This window comes from Centruroides vittatus, unplaced genomic scaffold (genome assembly GCF_030686945.1).
Source record: "Centruroides vittatus isolate TY-2023 unplaced genomic scaffold, ASM3068694v2 scaffold_2569, whole genome shotgun sequence".
Lineage (NCBI taxonomy): Eukaryota > Metazoa > Arthropoda > Arachnida > Scorpiones > Buthidae > Centruroides > Centruroides vittatus.
Genome location: NW_027122690.1, coordinates 33400 through 53565, shown reverse-complemented (window position 1 = coordinate 53565; position 20166 = coordinate 33400). Strand labels below are relative to the sequence as shown.

The 20166-nt window shown below is 31.5% G+C and overlaps 1 protein-coding gene across 1 annotated transcript in view; it reads right to left on the bottom strand.

Annotated features, from left to right (window-relative positions):
- Positions 1–20166, bottom strand: part of LOC136987650 (testis-expressed protein 2) — a 52352-nt gene that overhangs the window by 17947 nt on the left and 14239 nt on the right. The window contains exons 2-4 of the mRNA XM_067285398.1: positions 15411–16951; positions 5764–6002; positions 915–1605 (exon numbers count right to left, since the gene is read on the bottom strand). Coding sequence (XP_067141499.1) covers positions 915–1605; positions 5764–6002; positions 15411–16904 — 2424 coding nt within the window. The 5' untranslated portion in view covers positions 16905–16951. The remainder of the gene's footprint in view (positions 1–914; positions 1606–5763; positions 6003–15410; positions 16952–20166) is intronic.

Sequence of the window (20166 nt, the reverse complement as noted above, 5' to 3'; positions counted from 1 at the left end):
ATATTTTTTTTCTCCTTAGATCTTTAGCAAGATTTTTTTCTTAATTCATATGTTCCACTACAAACACTTAAGTATACTTGAAGCATTTATTATTGGTACATACATAATGTATCATGTGGTGCTTATTGTTTTGGACTGCAAATATAAGATGCCATTGATTCCAAGATGCATTGTACTTCAGATAAGGTTAAAAAGAAACCTCTCTTAAGCTGAGTCCACATTAGTAAAAATTTGCATTGTGCATTGTATTTGGCAAAAATTTTTGCGCACACAAACAAAATTTCGTAAGTTTGGATGCATACACCACAGGAGAACACACAAGAATTTTTGACACATTCAATACACACAATCTGTTCACTATCAGTTTTTGAAAAAAAGACATAAGAGATTTACACTGCACCTGTATTTGAATATGGATGCTCACAAGATTTTGACACAACAGGTGCTTAATTTTTCATGCTAATGACTAGTTGGTGTTATTATGAGACCATTATTATGTCTGAATTAATCATAAGTATCACATTCTCTGACTCCAACACTACAATTTACAAATCTAAACTATTGACAAAAGTACTAAAACAAGAAAAAACAAGTTACTACATACAGCTTGAGGGTTGACGCACATAAGACAAAAATTTGTGTGGAAATAAATTCAGATTTATGGCAAAAATATTTGTGCTGAATTCTACATTCAACACACAATGCAAACTTTTACTAATTTGGACCTGGCTAATCAAGAAAATATAGTTTATTTATAAATTATTTAGATCATTATAATTGTATTATAGTTGTCATAAACTTCTTGCATTTTTTTATTAGACACAGTCTTATACATTATATATATATATAAATTCAATTCATTTTATTTTAAATTTATATAATAGACTAATTCTTAACTATTAATATATTCTTACCCTAATTTTGTCCAATTTTTTCTGTATTCGATCAACCACTACATCAGACCAATCTTTTTCTGTCAGAAAATTATAAAATATCCTTCCAATTAGAGCATTTAACCATAACATACTTTCTTTAATATCACTCTTTACAATATTGTTTTTTGCATCAGGAGAAGTCAGTCTTCTTTCTCTTGAATAAGCTATTGGAGCAAAAGATGTAAAAGTTGAAAACCATTTTTCTCTGTCTAAAAACTGTGTCATATATTGGTTAAATTCTAAACTGTCATCTTTTGTAATTTCCTTATCTGTAAAGCCAGTAGTACTGGAAATATTTGCAGATGTGCCCAAATCAGCAGAGTAAGTTCTTTTTTCTTTTGTTAATGGAGGAGGAATACTACCACTTCGAGAACCAGATAACGATGACTTTAACCAGTTTGTTTTTTGTTTAGTTGCAGCATATAATAACCAATACCATTCTTCTTTCTCTCTACTTGTGCGTGCAAATAAATATATGATATTTGAACCAGTAGTACTAGTTGCTTTTTTAAGCGACTCGTCGGGGGTATCATCAAAACTTTCTAAAGATGAAAAAGAACTCATGGAATCTCTTGGAGAAGTTTCCTTTGAACCACTGCCGTCAGAATGAATTACTTGGCTTGGCGAATTTGGAATTTCAAGACAAATTGGATACTTCTTGCTCCATAATCTATATAGAAACCTTATAATTAATTCTTGAATTTTATTCAAAAGCTAATTTAATAATTTCACATAAAACTTTTTAATTTTATATGCAAAATTATAGAAATTATTTATAGTTGAAAATTTATTATATAACAACATTTAAAGTATAAAAAAATACACACTATAAAACATTTAATAATTATTTACTTAGAGTAATCAATTTAACATGTTTAATGTGAAATTAAGTTTAATATACGAAGAGCTTTAGAACACTTTATAGAATAACAACAAATATATATGTACTGTCTTTTCGGCATTAATACACATCAATTCTCATACACACAAGTACTTTCAATATTGCATAAATGTCATCATCTTAAAATGTGTTCTATTTTACCTGTAGATATCATTTATACAATGTTGAAAGTACAGTGGTGCCTCATATAACGTACTTAATCCATTTCAGGTGCACGTCCGTTATACAAAATGCATTTTCCCATAGAAATACATGTTAAAACATCTAATTTGTTCCGCAGCATAAAATAACCGTACTGCACCATAAAAAAATGATGGAGCAGTCACAAAGTATGCTGGGTAGTCAGATGTTGTGAGGTGGTGGTGGAGGAACACTTTCTTCACACATTCATACAAACACACACTTTTTACACATTGCAGCAGGTCTCTTTTTATTGTTTTTTAATCTGAGTCAGATTCAAGAGGTGCTACTGGGGCTTGCAGGGTCAACTCCTCTTGTTTCATCCTTTGTATTTTGGCAACTGGCATCTTGAAAAGCATGTCCAAGGTGATCTGTTTCTCTCTCTTCTTCAACACCTGTCGGAAATGACGGGCAAGGGTCATTGTAGAGATCATTGATCCTGTTGGCCTCAGCTGTGTTTGGATAGTGAGTGTTGGTAAACACCTGAACCTCTCCCCATTTGACAAAAGTCCTTGATGGCAGCAGTTGAAATTGGTTGATTAGATTGCTCCACCTCGTCATCAGATGAAGCTTCCCTTTGAGCTTCATCATGTTCCTGGGCCAGAAGTGCTTGGAGCTCTTCAGTTGTCAAGCTCTTCTTGGTGTTCTTCAATGAGCTCCTCCACATCCTCTATTTCCTCCTCCAATTCCAACTCTTGGGCCGTCAAGATGATCTCCTGCACCACTTCTGTATCCTCAGCTGGTTCTTCCTGGGTCCATTCAGGAACAAGCTTCTTCCAGGCTGAATTGAGAGTCTTCTGCGTGACTTCTCCCCAGGCCTTCTGGATGAGTCTGATTGCCACAAGAACATCAAACTTCTCTTTCCAGAACTTTCAGACAGTCATGTCTCCACAAAGCTGACATTCTTCAAACACCTTCGTGAAGAGAGCTCTGGTGTACAGCTTTTTTGAAGATGACAATGATTGCTGATCCATTGGCTGAAGGATGGCAGTGGTGTTTGTTGGCAGATACTGCACCTTGATGAAAGGATAGCTTTCTTCCAGGATCTCCTCCAGGTCTTTTGGGTGACCAGGAGCATTGTCCAGTATCAAGCAGGGCTTTGAGCGGCAGCTCTTTGTCCAGCAGGTATTTCTTTACAGCAGGAGCAAAGGTTTCCAGGATCCATTCCTTGAAGACAACCTGGGTCATCCAGGCTTTTTGGTTAGACTTCCAAGGGACAGGCAGGTTGGACTTGACAATGCGGTTCTTCTTGAAAACCCTGGGATTTTCAGAATGTTAAACCAGCAGGGTTTTGATCTTCAGGTCTCTGCTGGCATAGGCTGCTAACAGGAGTGTCAGCCTGTCCTTCATGGGCTTGTGTCCAGGCAAAGTCTTTTCCTCCTTGGTAATGAAGGTCCTGTTGGGCATCTTCTTCCATAAAAGACCAGTTTCGTCAGCATTAAAAACTTGTTGCAGGTGGTATCCTTCATTCTTGAGAAATTGTTGAAATCAACAGAGAACTTCTCTGCTTCTTCCTTGTCATTACTGCCAGCCTTACCATGCATGGCGACGCTGTGGATTCCACACTTTTCCTAAACCTAAAAAACCACCTAAAAAACCACCTGCTGGCTTTAAACTCCTCTTCTTCATTGCCACTGCTTGTTCCAGGAGTGTTTTTCTTCAACTCACCGTAGATGAGTTTGGCTTTTTGACAGATAACTTCTTGGGTAGAAATATCACCTCTCACCTGCTTGTCATTGATCCAAACCATCAACAGCCTCTCCATTTCGTCATGGAGTGAAGACCTACACTTCACATGGAAGAGCTTGGAGACTCCCTTGGCAACATTGGCTGACTTGATGGCGTCTTTCTTGCTTAAAATGGTGTTGATGGTGGTCTTGTTGAGACCAAACTCTTTGACAAGATCACACTGTTTTACCCCACTTTCACTCCTTCTGATGATTTCTTACTTTGTTTCAATTGAAATCACCTTTCTGTTTTTTTTTAGAAGCCATGATTTGCACAACACTTGAATAAATGTAAATACCCTGCACTGAGGTGATGTACGTAATAAACAAGAGAGCAAGCAGAAAATCCCAACAGCAGCTTTGTACTTCAGACGGTGAAGGAGCGCGACTGTCGAGGCTACTCGTGAAGAAAAAAAAACAGCTTACTCTTCTGCAGCCAAAAAGCAACTGTTTTCAAAGGCTCCCAAAATACCTACATCAAGAAGCTATTCTGGGAAGCCAAGAAGGGGAAAACATCTAAAAATAGCAGATTTTCATTGGCAATGGCAAAAAAGTGAAAACATCGTTCGCCTCACGTAACGGCCAAACAGAAAGTTCGTTGTTCACAGCGTCCGTTATTTGAGGCATATGTTATACGAAGCACCACTGTACTTGTGTGCACGAGAATTGATGTATATTAACATCGAAAAGACAGTACATATAGATTTATCAGTCAAATTTTTATAGGTTGACCAGACAAATAATGTCAATTTTTTTATCACTGATATTTGATATATAATTAATTTTGATGAAAAATTAGCTCTTAGACATTTTCTTCTTTGAAAATGGAATTATTTTATTTCTTTGAAAGAAAAACTATCAAAAACAGTTTACATAGACAATTTCAGATTCAAAATGTAACTAAATTTTATCACCAAAAATGGCTAAATATGTTCTATATGATGATGCCATCTGTCGGAGAAATAGCGAATTAAACATATAACAACAGTTAACGTATCCAATACATTAAAGTAAAAATTTCAAGAGCATTTTTCATACTGAATGTTTGACATATGTCAAAGCCAAGAAAGCAATCACTTTATGTAGACATATGGGATGTGTCAATGACTGAGAAACAGGATTAAAGCATGTCAAAGGTTTTGCAATTAGATACTTTTGTAAACTTTTGTCTCAAAAGTTAGCCCCAAAAATGCTTTATAAAACAGAACTGAGGTACATTAGGTAACTTTTCCTTTTTATATATGCAATTTATACTGTATTTTTCATTACACCAATTGTTTCTCCACCATAGTATGCAAATGTTCTGTCAAGCCAAAAAATACTGATTTTTTGGATAATTTTCTTTAAGAAATTATTTCAGTCTTTTGTTTTTTACGTGGCAAAATAAGATTTTTTAGTTGTGTATTAATTTTTCTAATAGGCAGTGGAAATAAGAACTTTTAAAATCACATAAGTGTGGTTACAAATTGGTATGATAAACCCTTGATAATCAAAACCAGCAATGAGTTGCTCAACTTTTCCTTTATGCCTGGAAAGTTGAGCAATGTTGCTAATAATGAGTAAAATTGTCATTAAGTCTGACCCTAATAGATATACATGCAACCCCATCCTCTTGACCTTTAACAACTAAAATTTAATAGCATTAACTCTCTAAACAAACCTTTTGACAGAAAGCACAGGAGTTATTAAACTTCAAAGAGAGTGAACAAAATTGTGCCCCCCCACACACACTAACATCCATACATACAGAAATTACCCCCAAATTTTTTTGCATTTCTTGATGTTTCAAGATCTCCCTAGTCCAAAACACGTAAAAATCTTGGGGGTCATTTTTTTTGACCGATTGCCGTACTTTCCCTCTGTTATATATAACAGCTGGGAAAGTAAACATACTAATCTATATTTTAATATTAATTTACAAAATAAATAAGATCATATATATATATATATAAATGATCTTATGATAGAGATTTTATATATATAAAATTGCAAAAGAAACAATAAAAAAAATTTGTTTTGCCTTTTTCTAGCAAGTCCATCTGGTAACAAAGAAATTGTGGCACCAGCAATGTTAAAATGTCTCTGATGAATGAAAACTGGATCGTGTCTGACTTCATTCCACATGGCTCTCTTTGGAATATTATTCTTTGGATGAGAGAGACGAAGTGATGTGCCATCCAGACGTACATATACTGAATGTGTGCAATTTACATGATATGTATCTGGATTATATTCCAAAGGAAGTTCATTCATCCAACCCTTTAAAATAAATAAAAAAGTTGTATAAATAGAATACAAAAACATTAATTCTTACAATGGTAAAGATATTAAATTTTAATATAACTTTAATTCTAAAACTTGAATTCAAAGTTTGAGCATGCTTTGATTTGAAAATTTAGATTTTATACCACTCTAATTTCATGTGTATTAAAACAAACATTTTTAATTATTATATAATTGATTAGTAATGATGATAATTCAAATCTTTTCTATTTCAATGAAGTTTTTAATTAACTATACTATTTATATCATTTTACAACTGGCATAATTATTTCAATTCAACCAAATTGCAGGTAAAGTTTGCTTATATCTAAAAACACTTTTAATACAGATTTATTTTCTCCCTTTGATGATGATAATACCATACTTTTCTGTATATAATGCACAGAAAATTGAGAGAATAAAAATTAAAACTTTTGCATAACCCAGAACTATGAAACATGTCCAATTGCATAAAGTTCAAAAGAAATTAAAGCAATACTGAGGAAATTTGCAGTAGAAATTATTACAGCAATATCTGCGAAAACATTACAATAAAATGGAACAGTCTTGACTAAGCCCGTAGACCTTAATTACTTGCCAAATCACAAGTTTTAAAAGTGAAGTTGAAACATTGTTTACTTTTGTTTCTGATCAGTTTAGTCACGCATTACAATACTGCCTACTTACATGGTTGTGTGCTTGCAAAAGGATAGTCATCATCCCTTATCAAACCACTATTTAATTGATGAAATTATAGGTTTCCTCAAATTTTAAACTAAAATATTCACTCATTTCTCACAAAAAGTTTTAAAATTAATAAACTGTTTAGTAACGTTTTCCAAATTGTCTCAATTAAATAGCTAATTAGAAGTTTTATCATCATCATTTTTCTTTAATATATTTTTATTTTATAAAAATTCTAATGAAATGTTGAAATGTATTTTAAAACATAAAAATATAGTCATTTTTTTCAAAAAATAAGTAATAGTATAATGAAAAAGTCAGTCAAAAACTGTAAAAAAAATTGGGTCATTTCTTAAATAATTATTCAGAAAAAGATTGTGCAACCATTATCATCAAAGAAATTTTGCATTTTTTTTTTTTTTGGACATTAAAAAGTCTTAATTATTCCACTGTTATAAATAGGTCATTCACGGTGTCAGCAATGACTTCAATTTTATTTACATTGATCGATTGTATGTCAAATTTATAATTGTATATGCTTAGTGTGTATGCATAGATGATGACATGTGCTTAAATTAAATCATTCTTTTAATTAAAAAAATTTTTACATTAATTTATGTTTAGTATTGGGCTACAGATTATATGGTAGGCCTATTTAATTATTTGTATAAGTTAATTTGAATTTTCCAAACTACATAATAGGCTAATAATTATTAATTCATTAATAATTATCACTCAAATTATTGTGCGCGCAATAATTTCGGGAAATTCTGTGTATGTTCTAAGAAAACTTTTGGTCTTAAAAATATTCTGCATAGACCACATCTCTAAAATTGCCATTGAAAAAAAATTACCTTCTGAACTGCATGGAAGTAAAAAATGGAGTTGCAAACTAAGTGACGTGATTTGAAACATTTTTCCTCGTATTTTTATTAGCAATTCGCTGTAAATATGGTTATAAAATAAGAGAAATGGAAAAAAATAGTAATATTTGAGACAGAACCACGTAAACTTTATTAAGTGTCAAAAATACAAATAGTTATCAAATAAAACTTGTTTCATTCTATATTATATTGTATGTATCAAATATCCTCAATAAAACAAGGTGATCAAAACTTTAAAAATAGAATACAATGTTCTAATGTAAGTGGAACACACATTATTTAAATTAAAAAAAAAAAAAAACATTATGAACGTCCTACAAAGTTTGATTATGCTGGATGTGATGTCTTGCGGTGCATATGTGTGGATACAGATCCACATTAAAGATGTGATAGCAGACATATATCACTAACCATTTATAGGGCAACCCACACACTGAGCAGGTCAACTATGTAGCATGTTCATAACAGTCTTTTAATTTTTAATTTAAATAATGTGTGTTCCACTTACATTAGAACATTGTATTCTATTTTTAAAGTTTTGATCACCTGATGACAAACAAAAGTTTGTTGAAAGTGCTAGCAAAAATTAACTGTTAGCACTGCACTCAGTGTGTCTTTACTTCTCTTTTACAATGTATTTTTTCCTTTGTTTTAATATAGAGTATTTTGAAACAACAGATTCTTTAAAAAAAATATAGCAATAATCTGTTTATTAAAGTCTACTTTAATAACGGTACTTAAAAAAAAACTGTTATTAAAGTGGACTCCAATAAAACAGATTATTATTGTTATATATGGAGGAATGCAATACAATAGATTAAGGAGAAACTAAATGGGTATCAAAATAAACAAACAGGGTTCCTACTCAAATTCTTGTTTTGAATTCCCTGACTTTCCCTGACCAACTTTGTCCAAATTCCCTGACCCTCACATTTCTTACAGTGTGGAATATCGACATAATGAAACAGCATTTTATTTACCGTGAACATTGATTGAGTATATCTATCCCTCTTTTTTGAACAGTTGATATGTTTCAAAGACTGCCACATTAAAAAAATACAGTACATACCGGTACATCTTGTAGAAAAATGTTTGATAGAATCCAAAACTTCAATGTAATGAAAAAATAAGCAACAAATGAAACATGAGCTTTTTATTTTATCATTACTTATCATTATTATTTGTATGTAAATCTAGTAAATACAAGATAGCATAAAATCAACAAACGGTATTTGATATACAGTACAAATAGTACTGTACTGTGCTTAAAATGAACTCGACTTAGAAACACGTAATTTTAAAACCAATCTTTCAACAAAAAGAGTAACTTTTTTTAAACAGCAACATAATTTTAACAAAAAGTTAAATTTAAAAATTTTCAAATAAAGCATTTTTTCCCTCAAAAAAATTGATCATGTAAAAAAAAGAATTAGTTTTCTTTTGTCAACCACATTGTATACAATCTATTTTTACACAATTTTGAAATAAAGAGAGATAGGTGTAAGTTTACAGTATAGCTTCTCTAACAAATGTATCTAATTTATTGTAAAATCTTTTTATTTTTACAAAATGGACAATCAAAATACAGAGAAACTTCTTAGTATTAATTCTCTGTTTTTCAAAATACAGATAATTAGAAAATAAAAAATTAATTACAATTCACAAAATAGAAGAACTATTAATGTAGTTTTAGCTTTTTCTCCTCAAGTGTATTTATTTTCATTTCAATCTCTTTTTCTTCCTTTTCATGATCTTTTCTTAACATTTTCTTGTGTTGTTTTAAATCCTTAAGTTGTTGTGTAAGTTTTCTTTTTTCTTCAGCCCTCAATGCCTGCTGCTTCTGAATATCTTTTTTCTGTTGCAGAGATGCAATATATCGCTGTCTAGATCCTCTGACTGTTAACAACATTTTCTGGTCTATATTTATTTGATCAATACCACCGGCAAAATGGATCCCATCATAAACTAAGCGTTGAGCAACTAAACTTTCTTCCTTAAGATTTTCACTCAACAGTGATTTGTTAACTGAAAAACCACTCTCAACACTTGCATTCCCATGTGAGAAAGAAAGAGAAATTTTGATAATAAACCATAGATCTTGCAGTTGCCTATCATCCTTCATAATTTCACAATAAAATGTGTCCAGACCATCATCATCACTCCTTTCAGATATGAAGTCCTCAAACTTTGTAGAATAGGGTTTTATGGATACTTTATTGCAGAGTATATTATACTGTTCTTTTGCTTTGACAGCACATCTTTCATCAATCCTGTTTGTATCATGTAGAATCTCCAGTAAAGCATTGAAATACAATTTTCCAACATTTGATTGCATTTTAATAATTTCTGGATCTAAGCTGCTCAAAGCTTTCACAAGTACTTGACAGGTCCCTTCTCAATAATCTTTTGTGTCATCACTTTCAGCACTTTTTGACAATCTCTTAGAAAACACAGAATATCTTTATCGCTTACTTTAAATTCTTTTAAAACCTTTTTTGCTCCAAAACCAATATCCAAATTTTTAAGATGTACCAAGTTTTCATTAGCATTTAAATCTATTTTTAGAAACTGCTTGTCGGTGACCCTGTCATTTTTCACAAACTTTCTCATCAGATTCATTAATAATTGAACAACTGCTTTATAAAGATAAGGTGCAAGAGGTTTGTTGCTCTGAAATCGGGTGAGAAAGCTCTCACTTTGTGTACATATTGACCGAAAATTGCCATTGAGAAATGCAGAGAGAAGATCATCTGCTGTACTATGATCCAGAAAGACACTATTTAAATATCTGGTCATAACCTTATCTTTACTCTCATCCCAGTATTTTATCACAAGATCCATTTGAGTTCTTTGAGCAACTTTGTTTAGTGATTCGTCAAAGGAGATAGTAATATTATCACAACTTGTAACAGCATCAATCAATTTTTCTCTGAAATAATGGGCTAGGCCATAATTTATTATATAGGAAGCTTTATCTGGACCCAATTGAAATTGTGTGGCTATAGCACTGTCAGGAAACATTTTTTTGAAAATGTTTTTAATATCAGAGCATGAATTGAGTGACATCTTTTTCTTTACAACTGCCAATGCCCAAGTTATCTCTGCTTTTATTACATCATCTTTTATCACAAAAGGTGTCAATGTGCTGCTAAGAAATGTTGATTTGGTGAGAGACTGTTCATTAATGATCTTAGATCTATCTTCCACAACAGAAGCCGTTTCACACACATTTTGTTGACTATTAGAAAAGTTTGAATTTGTCGGGGTTAAAAACCTTACCAGTGAAGTTTGTTCCGACTTCAATCTTTTTATTTCAACATGACTAGAACTATTTGCATGGGATATTAATGCACGCTTTCCCATATTACTTAACGAGAAAACTTTACAACAAATGCAGCAAAATGCTTTTGTATCATCATCTTTTACAGTTCCTAACCAGGAATTGAATTCTGGATGAATAGCTGGATCTAGCCATTGGAGATTAAACCTCGTTTGTTTCCGTGCCATTATAATTTAAGAATGTAGAAAAACACAAACCTCGAACATTATTATTAAAAGACAGATGAACCAGATCAGATAGCAATGTGTAAGACTTGTTTTGTCACAATACTAAGTATAACATTCAAACGACATCCAATCCGCATCTGCATATATATTAATTAAAAGTAGTGTTGCCAACCAACTCAAAATTCAAATTTACAGCTAGACATTTTTTAATAAAAATACTCAAATCATACTGTTTCCATTAAAACTGTTTGGTTTTTTTAGCTAGATTGTTCATAAATCCACTAAATTAGCTGAATTGGCAACTCATTAGAAGAAAAAAAAATGTTCCGTTGCCGCCATTTTGATTTCGGTTTGGATGTAAAGCCAGAGTTTTAATAATTATTTTTAATAATTTTTATTTATTATTTATTTAATTTTGCATTAAATTTCATCTTTTCATAAAATTTTCTTAATAATTCAGACAAAACTTATTTATTTTAACCCTTAATTACAATTCTTATAATTATTGCAAATCATATCACAAACCATCTTTCTCACTTTTATAGCAAATTTTAATTAAACGAACTAATGTTATAGAATTTAAATAAAATAAAATAAATACAGAAATAAACATCAAACGAAATTACAATTATACATTAATAAAATATAGAAGTTCAGCGCATAGAATCGTAACTATAAAATCTCGTTCTTTTGCAACATAACTATAAAAATAGTTTTGGTGTTGTTTCGCACTAAGATACTAAAAAATTAAAATACATTTGATTAATTTTTTAAAAATTTACCAGCTTTTTAAATTTATAATTAATTATAAGCAAGTTAACATTGGTTAAACTATTGGATTATCTAGTTCACTGTTTCTCAACCACCGGTCCGTGGAGATTCTTGATCGGTCCGCAGAGAATTTTTACCGCTCTGCGTTAAAAATTTTCTTATTGAAAAAAATAGTGATAATTTAATAAATAAAAATTTTATAATGTATAAATGATAATAATAATTTTACAATTTACTTCTGTAGTAATTCTTTAATATATAGTAAAGTTTTTTGTTAAAACACTACCGGTCCGCAAAATTTTTTTCACAAATTTTATCGGTCCGCGGGCCAAAAAAGGTTGAGAAACGCTGTTGGTCAGCCATATTCAGCAAACGAAATCAACGAGGCAGCTAAGGAGACAAATTCCCTGATTTTTTGACAATTTTTGACAAATTCCCTGACATTCCATGACTTTTTCCGAAATTAATGAAAATCCCTGACTTTCCAGGTGCGTAGGAACCCTGAACAAAAGTTTACAATACAGAGTTTTATAAAAATAGTAACATTTTTCTGTTTGGGAGAGATTAAACCCCCATGTGCATGGCCTTGCTTTTCACACAGAACTATACATAGGAAGTTTGGAGTCTATTGCTATATAATGAAGATTTTTCTACTTATTGTATTAAATTAGAATTTATAGAAAATAAAAATAATCTTTATAATCTAATAATTATTAGCAAGTTTAAAGTTAATGTTACACTTATCACATAATTTCACAACTTGTTTATGTTTACAATTTAAATTTGTGAATTTTTAATGTGCTCTAAAACTTAAATATGAAATGATTCTAAATATCAAACGTCTTCTAAAACTCAAATGTAAAATATTCTAAAATGTCAACTTATTAATTTTATATTTTATTTTCTGAATTATACCTAAGTTCTACTTAGATTGCTAGTGCTGTACTAAATTTGATTTTGGATTTAGTATTTATGGTACCATCAGTTATCATAGTTTAGCAGTTGATTTCTTGATATTCGAAATTAAATTATTATTAATAAATAAAAATGTTCCTTTCTAAGATTACAACACAGATTCACAGTTAGTAACAAGACTTTACTGTGACTTATGAACTTGTATTATTTTACAATCATCTCCTAAGATATTCTGCAGTATTTTTTCTTTAAATTTGTACTTTATTTTACTTTAAACTATTCAATCTTTCTTGAATCTCATTAATTTTTACATAATCATCTACTTTTCCTGATCTTAATGTTCAAGCATACCAAATAAAAAGAATATGTTGTGGGACAACCTGATCACTCGAAATTACTCTGCAATTAATTTTTGTTTTTCTACATAACATTTAGTCTATCTGAGAACTAATTTATGAATGATAAAACCTAAAATCTTATTGAAAAGAAATTCATTTTAGATATATAAAATCTTACAGTAAAGTACGTAAATCCTTTCTCATTCTTGAATAGCAATTCCAAATCCATATTGACTATGGATTCACTTAATTCCTTCATTCCTGTATCTATGTCCATTCGGATCATCTCCATTGTTCACTTTCATTTTCTCTTACATCTGCATTTCTACCACCAATTTTCAAAATTGCTTTCTTTCCATCTATATATCTCACTGATGGGATATACAGATAGCAGAAGAATTTACATATTTCTGATCTTGACACACATTTAATAAAAATATAAAATTTTCTAACAAGTTTTCTTGTGTATGAGTAATACATACAGTAGAATTTTATTTTAACAGATTGCGGAACAATGGATTTCTCAGAATAACAATTTTTCGCCCAGGTCCCGCTGAATCAGTATATTTTTACCTCCTTAGCAGATCAGTAATTCGGAATAATGGATTTTTTCTAGTCCCATCTATTGTAAACTTTTTCGACATTTAGTTAATATTTGGGTATTTCCAGAAATTTGTAGAGTTCAACGATGCACTTTTTACATGTGGGACAGGCACAACTCAAGAATTGTATGAAGAGAATCAGTGGGCCAATGCAATTGAAGAGGAGCCACCTAGTGAACATTCTGATGCTGAGATTTAGCAAGACCACAGAGTCTTTCCAAGTTGTGAAGCACCTTTCTGACAAGTTTCAACATAAACAAACAGGCTGTACTTGGTATTACTAATATCAAGTGGTTGTTGTATTCAATACACAAGAAAGTGACATCAGAACAATCTAAGATGGATGAGTTTTTTTAACAAATCATGAAGTGAAGTGCTAATGAGCATATGTAATTTGCCTCTCTTTGTGCTTCTAGTAAATACAGTTTCCGTCAGCTTCATCTCACACACACACACAAATAATATAAGGTTTTGTAACATACATGTTTCTATAGAATAAAGAATAGAGATCTTAGAAGCCGAATACTTTCAACTGTAAGTATTTCTTATAAGTAGGGTTTAATGCGCTCTTTTTATGTGCGATTTTTATTTGTGCGATTTTTTTAATGCGAATTTTTAATTTGTGCGGTATAGTTGGCGACTAGTCTCGTGCGATTCGTCGTGTCTCACGTTGATTTATTATAGCTAAATAAACTTATTATAGCATAAATGCACTTATTATAGTAATATTATTGCATGAATATGCGAAAAATGAAATAATTTACTTTTTAAGTCAACAAAACACCACCTGGACAAAAATATGTAAAACAGACGATAGACCGGACGATGCAGTCGAGTGCTGACATCTGTTGTCAATAAATTCTATTTCGTACGGTTTTGAGTTATTTTCTATGTGAGACTTTTTTTATGCGGTCCCTGTTGACCGCATAAAAAAATTATTTTTTTAATTGTGTTGCAGAAAACTAGTTATCCGTCAGCTTCATCTCACACACACACACAAATAATATAAGGTTTTGTAACATACATGTTTCTATAGAATAAAGAATAGAGATCTTAGAAGCCGAATACTTTCAACTGTAAGTATTTCTTATAAGTAGGGGATTAAATAATGGATATCTTCCTGGGTGTGTGAGAAATCCATTGTTCACGATATAACGGATTCTCAGAACAACAGATGATTTTTGGTGACCCGAGCAATCCGTCAAAACAAGATTTTACTGTAATTTACTAAATTTAATTCTATATATGAATCCTTAAATATTTATACTAAATTTAAATTATATATAATAAAGTAATATTGAAATATGCTTTTTACGTTACAAAAACAATAAAAATAAAATAGCATATAAAACTTTCAATGCAGATATTTTAGGCTGTTTATAGTGATGCAATAAGCAAAGCAGCAGTGAAAGTGATGTGATGAGCAATGAGTGGATAAATCAAACTTATTTCTTCTCACACCTTCCCTTTTGAAGCCTTGGGCATAGCTCAAGCTAGTCCACATCACTATAAACGTGCAAATGTTACATGTGTTTGTTCTTGTCTTGCCTCATCACTTTGCTCACCATGTCACTATAAAAACGTAGCCTTATTTATTTTATTTTTAAGAGAGTTATAACTAATGTTCAATGTTTAAAAAAACAATAATGTAATTTTAATTTAATATAGAAAAACACATTTAAAATGAAATATTTAAAACATTACCTTATAAATATCTGTATCTTTATCTGGAGAGGATGGAATTGTAAGCTTTGGCAAGTTGGCGTAATCAGGAATGGCTAATGATTCATTAGAATTAATTGGGTGAAATAGCCACCAGATAATACTTCCAATAATAATAGATATAATTATGCCTATAATAAATCCTGATAAAAATGGGGGAATTGGTGCACGCAGACATACTATAAAAATAAATAAGAGACCAAAAATTTGATTTTGCCACGAAGCAAAGAGATTTGTGCAAGTAACATAAAGTTGTTTTGACAACGGATATTTATTACAGGCTTTTAATAAAAAGTTATCTTTAGTGGGATTTTCTATAGGAGAATCAATAGGAGAATCGGTTTCATTAGATACTTGAGAAACATTTAATTCTTCAGGTGTTTTAGATTCTTTAACATTTGTTGTCTCGGGTGAATCTAAATCACTTTTATTTTCCTCAATACTATCCGAGTCCAGAACTTTAGCTGCCATTAATGAAGACAATGTAACAGACATGCTTGGTCGTGTACGTTTGGGTGACAAAAGAGCCTGTGCACTTGCTGCTATAGTTGACACAGATTTCTTTTGGTTAGCATTTGAGGTTAGGATAACACACTTGGACATGTCTGTACTATCATCTGTATTTTCATTAAAATTAGAGAAAGATTTGCTATCAGTATCAATTGATAATGGTAACTGATCTTCTGATGACACGGATTTTCTGTCGGCATCCACGTAGTCCGATGACATTGTTTTATCTTCACTTCCAACGTTTCCAAGAGACGAGGTAGATTTTTCGCTGAAATCTAAGCTCATATCCTTTTCACTAATTATTATTTCACTGGGTGAAACAAGTTCTGTGCTTTTTTGATTAGATAATTTATCTAAAGATTTTGAAGAATAATTTGATTCTCTAGTTATTTTTTCTTCAAATGTTTTTGTTATTCTTCCTTTTAATTCATTAAATAGAGACCAACTATCAGTTTCAGTTGCAGGAGAATTTTCTAAACTGGAAGATTTTTTACCAAATTTTGCTAAATAATCTTTTACAGATTCCTTCATTGGAGAGGAATCCCTTGTTTCTTTCATTACAACATTGTGCATTGATTCAGAGTGTAATTTTATTGGTTCTGATGGAAAACTTGAACTATATTTTACATCAGACTTTTCCAGATTGCCATCACCAAATCTATCAGTTAATTCATTTTCTGAACCAAAAGAAGTGGAAAACTTTTCTTTAAAAATATCATTACTTTCTGTTGATAAGGAATGTGGAATATTTGATATTTCATTATTTGCACTGTACTTTTCATTAAGCGAAATAGGATATGTGTTAGATGATTTAAAAGGTATTACTGTTTCTTTCTCATTTTCCTGTTCCTCAGGAGTCACTTCTTCTAAGTCATCTTCGTTTGGTAGAAAACGAAACGACATCAACGGAACAGACGAACTAGGTTTACTACCTTTGATTTTAGATAAAGTTAATTTAGCTGCCATGCTTTTTAGTCACAATTTCTTCTAATTTCTTCCATCGACAAGTTTTTCTGTAATAAATGTAAAAATTACCATTTACCAAAATGATATTTTAATAATAATAAATTAGAATATCTAGAACAGTATAAATTTATGAATAAAACCAAAAATTTGTGACAAAATATACTAAAAATAATTAATTCTTATTATAATAATCTCTTAACTGGTTTAAAATTAAAATCAGTTAACCATATACAACAATCACAAATAACTCGTTACGTTAAAATCTATAAATTACATTTTTGCATAAAGTCGATCAATATGTAATAAAAAATTCATTTGAAGATCGATGCTTCGTCAATAATTATTTTTATAACTTAAATACACACATTGAATCAAATAACAATAACCAAACAATTTTGAAGATAATTCCAGGCAATTATGAAGAAAGAAACAGCTTTAACAAAAACATACAATTATATGGCAGTTCTAATAAAAAGATATTCTAGAATTTAGACAAAATAGATACAAATACAAAAATTATAAATTGATTTAATGTGTAAAAATTATTAAATCAATATCATCAAAAGAACAAGTTTTATTTTTAAAATAAAAGTTGTTCTTTTGATAGATTTGTTACATTTACATAATATCATATTATACAAATTTTCAAGTAATTATTATTGAATATCATGCAGGATAACTAATTAATTATAAGACTTCAGTTTATGCAGATGCAAAATAAGCAAGACATTTTGAGGTGTTCTCATAAATTATTATTTACTTTCTTTTTACAAACTTAATGTTATTCAGAGTAAATTTATGTTAAAAAATTCTTGCCTTTCAACTATGACTTACTATAAAGTAGATGGATACTGCAAAATCTTAAAGTGGATAAGACTTTGTTTACATTTATTACAGTAGGGTCTACTTGGACCACATTTACTTACCTTAATCAGTTCAAGGGAAAAAAATAAAATTCTCCTAAAAAGATTGACAACTCTAGTGTGCAGAATATCTCAAATATCAGCACACAGTTCAGTTACATGCTGTATATTATGTAATGTTCATATATTGAATATATAATCTATATACACACACACACACACAGAATATTGATTATATATTCAAAATCATTAGAATTATGTAATGTTCATATAATCTTAACAGTTTTGAATATACTTGTATAACTAATACTCTAGAAATTTTTGAATTTTGTTTAGAATTTAGAATCTTTATTGAAGAATTCTGAAATGACAAATCAAGATAGCTGAAAACATTCATTCAGTTTTTAGATACTTCTGAACATAAAATGATTATTTTCATACTTCAATAATTGAAGTACTGATACACCTCAGAACAACATTGTATGGGAAAATTGAATTTTATTTGGATAATCAATATATAACACTTCCTTCACATGGAATACATACTGACAGGTCTAATTTCCATCTCTGGAAGCTTTTAGTATTTGCACATTTGAATGGTTTGAATAGAACGTTGCCGTATAGCAAACAAGATAGTTGGACAGAGTATTCACATTTCACCCAGCAAGCTATACAGGTTGTTCTGGGACATTAGTTTATTATAAAAAGCCTCCTGAAAATACTGAAGAAATAAATAGCAAAAATGTCTATTTGTCTAAGCTAACTTACCAAATAGATATGCAAACACTTCATATCCATTTCATTACTATTCTATACAATATGTACAGAACAGCAATGAAATGTTATACAGTGATGCCTCGTATAACGTACGCCTCGAATAACGGACTTTCTGCAAACAAGTGCAAATAATGTTTTTACTCTTTTGCCATTGCCAATGATAATCTGCTTTTTTTAGATGTTTTCCCCTTCTTGGCTTCCCAGAATAGCTTCTTGATGTAGGTATTTTGGGAGCCTTTGAAAACAGTTGCTCTTCGGCTGCAGAAGAGTAAGCTGTTTTTTCTTTTCCTTCTTCTTTGTCCAACCTGCCTGTCCATTGGAAGTCTAACCAAAAAGCCTGGGTGACCCAGGTTGTCTTCAAGGAATAGATCCTGAAAACCTTTGCTCCTGCTGTAAAGAAATACCTGCTGGACAAAGAGCTGCCGCTCAAAGCCCTACTGATACTGGACAATGCCCCTGGTCACCCAAAAGACCTGGAGGAGATCTGGAAAGAAAGCTATCCTTTCATCAAGGTGCAGTATCTGCCAACAAACACCACTGCCATCCTTCAGCCAATGGATCAGCAATCATTGTCAACTTCAAAAAAAGCTGTACACCAGAGCTCTCTTCACGAAGGTGTTTGAAGAATGTCAGCTTTGTGGAGACATGACTGTCCGAAAGTTCTGGAAAGAGAAGTTTGATGTTCTTGTGGCAATCAGACTCATCCAGAAGGCCTGGGGAGAGTCACGCAGAAGACTCAATTCAGACTGGAAGAAGCTTGTTCCTGAATGGACCCAGGAAGAACCAGCTGAGGATACAGAAGTGGTGCAGGAGATCATCTTGACGGCCCAAGAGTTGGAATTGGAGGAGGAAATAGAGGATGTGGAGGAGCTCATTGAAGAACACCAAGAAGAGCTGACAACTGAAGAGCTCCAAGCACTTCTGGCCCAGGAACATGATGAAGCTCAAAGGGAAGCTTCATCTGATGACGAGGTGGAGCAATCCAATCAACTAATTTCAACTGCTGCCATCAAGGCCTTGTCAAATGGGGAGAGGTTCAGGAGTTTACCAACACTCACTATCCAAACACAGCTGAGGCCAACAGGATCAATGATCTCTACAATGACACTCCTGCCCGTCATTTCCGACAGGTGAAGAAGAGAGAGAAACAGATCACCTTGGACATGCTTTTCAAGATGCCAGTTGCCAAAATACAAAGGATGAAACAAGAGGAGTTGACCCTGCAAGCCCCAGTAGCACCTCTTGAATCTGACTCAGATTAAAAAACAATAAAAAAGAGACCTGCTGCAATGTGTAAAAAGTGTCTCTCTGTAGAATGTGTGAAGAAAGTGTTCCTCCACCACCTCCTCACAACATCTGACTACCCGGCATCATTGGTGACTGCTCCATTGTTTTTTTTATGGTACAGTACGGTTATTTTATGCAGCGGAACAAATTAGATGTTTTAACATGTATTTCTATGGGGAAATGTGTTTCGTATAATGAACTTTTCACTTAACGGACTTGCACCTGAAACGGATTAAGTATGTTATATGAGGCACCACTGTAAATTTGTTACTTAAATTTGTAAGTAGTACAATGAAAAGTTGCTTCAACTTATGCAGTAAGAAAATAATAATAGT